Source organism: Mus pahari, chromosome 17 (assembly GCF_900095145.1).
Source record: "Mus pahari chromosome 17, PAHARI_EIJ_v1.1, whole genome shotgun sequence".
In the NCBI taxonomy this organism is placed as follows: Eukaryota; Metazoa; Chordata; class Mammalia; order Rodentia; family Muridae; genus Mus; species Mus pahari.
The window spans coordinates 63,176,969-63,182,739 of NC_034606.1; the positions used below are offsets into that span (position 1 = coordinate 63,176,969).

Genomic DNA, 5,771 nt, shown 5'->3' on the forward strand with positions numbered 1-5,771 from the left:
CCTCACCCAGGGGTCCAGCCTGTCCCTCACCCAGGTGTCCAGCCCGTCCCTCACCCAGGTCCCTCACCCAGGGGTCCAGCCTGTCCCTCACCCAGGGGTCCAGCCTGTCCCTCACCCAGGGGTCCAGCCCGTCCCTTACCCAGGGGTCCAGCCCGTCCCTCACCCAGGGGTCCAGCCCGTCCCTTACATGTTGTTCCCATTTTCATTCTTTGAGAGAGAATCTTGCTTGCTTGGTTGCACATAGATTTGACTACTGTCTTCCTCTTCGATGACATCACCTGATACCTCTCCTGTCATCCCTGTCGTAGAGCCTCCTGTCCCCTTCTGCTCCTCAGCAAGGATGACCCTGCCCCACTGAGGCTGACCCCCTCGCTGTCCCTGACTGGGCGTGGGACACTCACCCGGTCTAATCCCTGGCTTTTCCATCCAAAACCTGCCCCACTTCCCTGGTCCCCAGACTGCCCCTGTTCAGCCAGTACCAGCCAATGAGCAAGCACCTCGTCAAAGTCGGCGATGATCTCATTGAGCAGCCGCAGGCACTCCACACCCTCGTTGTTTGCCTCTAGCTCCACGTAGAACTCAGAGAAATTGGCAATGGAGGCAAACATGACAGCCACACATTCACACGACTGGTAGTACAGCTCATCGTTGCGGCGTTCCCGGGCCAGGAAGTGGGCGGCCACGTCCTTGGGAAGAATGTTATGCAGCAACCTCCGGTTGTATGCCTGCAGCTCCTCCATCTCCTCCTTCTCCCCTGTCGCCTGCGGGCACCACATCCATCAGCCATGGCCCAGCACTCACAGAGGCTAGGCCCAGTGGCCGAGGCCAGAAGATGGGCATCACAGGGAACCATGTGGAGGAAGAAAGGCACAGGCAGAGGAGGCCTAAATGACAGGCGAAGGGGTGAAGGGGGCAGGTACAGGATGGGACAGGAGACAGGAGATAAAGACACAAGGCGTGGAACCAGGATGGGCTCGGGCAGTCTCAGCCTTAGCTATTTAGCAAGAGGTGCATTTCTGGCTTGGCCCAGGCTCTGCCCCCAGAAGCCCCTCCCTTCCATAAAGGTCCATCCGAGTCACCTGTAGCTTCCACAGGAAGTCCAGGCGGGCAGTGGATTCCACCTGTTGTGCATGCAGGTACAGTGCGAGGGCAAACACCAGCAGAATCACAGGGGTCATATATTTGAGCGCTACCCTCTCCACAGCTGGGCTGAAAATAATCAAGAGACAAGCTTGGTGCCTGAAGGAGACCTCTACCAGCCTCATTCTTTGCTGCCCCAGGGCCCCCACTTACCAGTCCAGTCCATCAAAGGTCTCATTGGAGGAAGCCCTGGCAGGAAGATACAAAAGTCATTGGAGGCTGTCTGCTGGGAGGGAGGGATACTGGGGGAGAGAGAGAGACTACACTGCTGAGCCCAATCATGACTCAAGCCTGTAGGTAAAGCCTTTGCTCACATCAATTAGCTCAATATGAGCAAAGGTTAAACTGACTACGAGCCCCTCCCTTAACAGCTAAAGGGTCCAGAATAAGCCAGTTATAACTCTCTAAGTCTCAGTTTCCTTGTCAGTGAAACGGGCCAGCTCTAGGTACACTTCTGAAAGGTTTAGCTTGGGGTGCCATAAGTCTTCGGGACCGTCTGTCACTGTAACAGACGACCTGAGATGCTGACACTTACTGATAAGAAAACTCAGGCTTAAAAGAAAAAGAAAAAAAAAAAAGACAAAAAAACAAAAACAAAAACAAAAACAAACAAAAAAAGAAAACTCAGGCTTAAGGCTTGAGAGGTGGCTCAATGGTGAAGAGCACCGATTGCTCTGCCAGAGGTCCTGAGTTCAATCCCCAGCAACCACATGGTGGCTCACAGCCATCTGTAATGGGATCTGATGCAGTGTACTCATATAAATAAAAAATAAATAAATCTTAAAAGAAAAGAAAAGAAGAGAAAGAAAACTGAGGCTCAGACAGGTTAGCTCACCTGCCCCAGGTCACAGAGCTAAGGAGAAGCAGACCAAGAACTCAAACCCAGAAGACTCTCGGTTCTTCCTACCACAAGCTACGGCCACATGTCCATCCCAAAGGGCTGAAGAACAGAGGGTAGGACCCTCAGAAAACAGAGCGGGCAGAGCGCTCTGAGTTCCAGGCCAGCCTGCCTTACAGAGCGAGTTCCAGGACACCCAGTAAAAAAAAAAAAAAAAAGAAAAAAGAAAAAAGAAAATAAAATAACCCAGTGGGCGGAGAGGCACAGAGCAAATGTTGGGACTTTTTTTTTTTTTTTTTGCCTAAAGAGACAGGAATTTGTCACAACTGGAATGTCTTTGGGGTAACTACCTGATTTTTTTTTTTTTTTTTTTGCCTAAAGAGACAGGAATTTGTCACAACTGGAATGTCTTTGGGGTAACTACCTGAGGTCACTTTCCAGGAACTAACCCTTCCCTTCCCTTTCTCCCACAAGAGAAAGAGCTTTGTACATTCCAAAGGCCTGGGTGCCAGAGACTCTCTGCCCAGAAGGATCAGGGAGGTCCCCTGGAGAGACAAAAGGGGCTGAGGATTAACTTACAAGCCATGGACACCAAGCAGTAGATCATAGTTGTCAAAGATGGCAGCTGGGGGACCTAGCAAAAGCAGCACCAAGTAGGTGAACCCCAAGACGAAGGTCATGGCCAGCTTGCCGATGCTGCTGATGTGTAGGAAGACAGAGCTGGCCAAGAGACTCAGCAGGACATTCCCGACGAAGTACTGGGGGAGGGGGACAGCAGAGGCAGTGTTGGGTGACAGCAAAGACCACGGCATGCAGAGCAGGAAGAGCCCTACTCTCCTGCCTGACTATCCCCTCTCCCACCACCTTCAGGCCCCAGCTCCCTGTACAATCCATGCCCAGCTTTACGGGGGGGGGGGGGGCAGTTGCCCCTAGAGTCGGGGAATCCCGGCTCCCTGGTGCCCATCACTAGACCTGGCTCAGAGGGGCCGATAACTATCAGAACAACTGTATCAGAGGGGGCTCTGCCTGAACACTGCTCGGACACCTCAGGGAAGCTGCAGGTGGGTGCGGCGCCCTCACACAGGGGAGCATCCAGTCCCAGAGAGTAATTGAGCTGTTGGAGGTGGCAGGCGGTGACATCCGCTGGTGTTAAGTTCAGCATCCGGGCCGCGCAGGTCCTTATTGGGGTGTGATTACAGGTGAACTGCAAAGGTTGGGTGCATATCAGCAAAGGTTTCTGAGGGCTGAACCCAGAGGTACTTTTTAGACTAAAATCCTCAGGCATGACAAAAGAGGAAACAAAGACTGAGAACAAGAGTCACCCCCACCCACAGGGACAGCAGCAGGCTACCCAAAGGCTGGAAATACTCAGAAAGGCTGCAGTTCTGAGAAAGTGCCTGGCACGGGGCATGGGAGAATTACCATGCTGGCGATGGCAGAGATGAACACAAGCAGAACCGAGAAGATTCCAACCGCGGTGCTGTGCACCCGAGAGCGGACGATATTGCGGGACAGGCGTTGCAGGGCCTTGGGGAAGAACTGCCACGGCGAGAGACAGAGGAGTTAGAAACTGCATCAGCGAAGGAGGAAGGCCAGCCAAGAACAGGGTCTGACAAAACACATGGCCACCCTCTCCCTTCCCATGGGAACCCAATGATCCTTCACCGACAGTCTCAGGGAAGTCCCCCTACTTACAGAGCCACAGGAACACACGGCGCAAATCAGCACAGTGACCAGCAACAATAGGAAGATAGCGGCATAAATCCCGAGTATCAGGGTGGAGCTGGAGCAGGGGAAGGTTGGGGGAAATATGAGTAAAACTGGGGTGTCCTGGTCCTAGCCCCAGAACAGAGCTGAGACCAGCAGTTTGCATGGGTGTTAGGGGAGTTAACGGACAGACTCACTATGGGAATACGAGGAGCTGGATGAAACAGATAAAGCAAAAAACCAGGAGGGCACAGGCGACATAGGCTCCGAAGCGAGGATCTACTTTCCGTGAATACTGAGGGAGGAAAGGAGACTGAGCTGGGTGCTGGGTCCTGCCGTGGCAGGCATGTTATGGACAGCGAAGAAGAGAGTAATACAGGGGCCTTGGGAGGAACACATGACCCAGTTTATATGAATTTCCATCCTAGGCTGTGGTCTCTTCCCGTTCCCGACATGTCCTCCTGTCCCTCAATGTGTGTCCAGTCTCCCAGCCAGGCCCTCCCTCCTTCCAGCCCTCTTTTTTTTTTTTTGCCCTGTATCCCCCAAACCTTCTTTTCAAGATCCTCTCTCTGGAAGGTGAGCAGGAACCGGCGCACGTGGTCCTTACGCAGTTGGTCGATGCTTCGGGCATCGATGGCTCGGCCCAGGAACTCATCCACCTCATCTTCAGGGTTCAAAGCATCTTGGGCACCCCGGCTGATAATGGGATGCGGGTTTTACCAGGCGCATGAATAACCATGAATAACGCCACAGCACAAGCAATGACAAGGGCAGGGTTCAGGCCGCAGCAAGGGAAGGCTATGTGAGCTGTGTGTGTGGTACCTGCTCCCACATCCCACAAGAAATGGGAGGACTCGCAGCCCATCCCAGGCTGCAAACGCCTTTTCCCTCCCTCCCGGACCCGTCCCATAGGCGACTTACTTGTCTTTGCTAGAGTCATCGATGCCCTGGAGGAAAAAACGGGATGTGAGGGGGACAGGAGCTGGGAGCTGACCGCCTTCCCCTCCAGGACCTTTCCCATTTCAGTACTAGGTCAAGAGGGTCCACACACACACTTAGGGAGAACTGGGGCCCTTTGGGTGAAACTATCCCCTTTGTCCCCAGTTTTAGAACACAGACATAGAGTAGAGGAGCCAGCTATGGGAAGAAAGGGGACACTTGAAGGGAGACCAAAAAGTGAGCCCCCCCCCCCGCCCCGGGTCATGGTCCAGAGAGCCCCTCACCATCTGGCGGAATGCTTTAGAGTCCTTGGTCCGGGAGAAGGCGCGGTCAGGAACCCAGCGGGGCATCAGTCCTTCGATGGAGTTGGCCCGCGTCCGCTGAAGCTTGGCCAGCATGGCCTTCTCCTCTTTCTGTGTGGTAGCGTGAGTACAAGCTCAGAAGCAGAACCCCCAGAAGGTTTTCGCTAGCACCTTCCTGTTTGTTCCTTTCCCCACCCCCACTCCCACCGGTTCTGACCCGTTTCTGGCTGGCGCCCAGTATGAGGAAGGTCTCAATGCACTGCTCCTTGAGATATGCGTTGCGCTCACCACCACGGCCTGGCTCCACCTCATAGTCCCCGTTCAGGTACTGCAGTGTAGCCCGAGTGATGTGGATGCGGCTGTAAGGGGCCAGGAGGTTAAGACTCTGGCTCTCTCACCCAGCCTCCCAGCCACTCACCCCCTGCAGCCCCTAGACCCTTCCTTCCACTGACCCGGCCCGGCCCCCGGCCTCCATGTGGTTGGCCAGGGTCACATCATTGGACCAGACGTCAAACTGCCATTTCCGCAGGCCAAGGACGCCGCAATGCACACGTCCGCTGTGGATGCCCACGCGCATGTTCACGTTCACACCTGTTACCTCACGCACCAGCCTGATAAGAAGACGGAACTCTAGATCAGCCCCACGCTGTCGCCTTAGTCTCTAGTCAAGAGCCCAAGCTGAGGCAGGCGGGATGGCTCAGTGGTAAAGGCACTTGCCACCAAGCCTGATTACCTAAGTCTCATCATTCCTGGAACCCATACAGTAGAAGAAGAACAGCAGCTCCAAGTTATCCTCTTGAGCGCCATACACATACTATGGCAGGCGCGCGCGCGCGCGCGCGCGC

General features: G+C 54.4%; 1 protein-coding gene across 2 annotated transcripts in view; it reads right to left on the bottom strand.

Moving 5' to 3' along the window:
• Positions 1 to 5,771, bottom strand: part of Adcy6 (adenylate cyclase 6) — a 20,766-nt gene that overhangs the window by 4,444 nt on the left and 10,551 nt on the right. For both annotated transcript variants that reach the window (XM_021216238.2, XM_029548034.1), the window contains exons 7-19: positions 5,379 to 5,537; positions 5,144 to 5,285; positions 4,909 to 5,037; positions 4,607 to 4,632; positions 4,234 to 4,381; positions 3,883 to 3,980; positions 3,674 to 3,761; positions 3,401 to 3,517; positions 3,024 to 3,182; positions 2,558 to 2,736; positions 1,294 to 1,329; positions 1,080 to 1,209; positions 498 to 761 (exon numbers count right to left, since the gene is read on the bottom strand). In XM_021216238.2, coding sequence (XP_021071897.1) covers positions 498 to 761; positions 1,080 to 1,209; positions 1,294 to 1,329; positions 2,558 to 2,736; positions 3,024 to 3,182; positions 3,401 to 3,517; positions 3,674 to 3,761; positions 3,883 to 3,980; positions 4,234 to 4,381; positions 4,607 to 4,632; positions 4,909 to 5,037; positions 5,144 to 5,285; positions 5,379 to 5,537 — 1,675 coding nt within the window. The remainder of the gene's footprint in view (positions 1 to 497; positions 762 to 1,079; positions 1,210 to 1,293; positions 1,330 to 2,557; positions 2,737 to 3,023; positions 3,183 to 3,400; positions 3,518 to 3,673; positions 3,762 to 3,882; positions 3,981 to 4,233; positions 4,382 to 4,606; positions 4,633 to 4,908; positions 5,038 to 5,143; positions 5,286 to 5,378; positions 5,538 to 5,771) is intronic.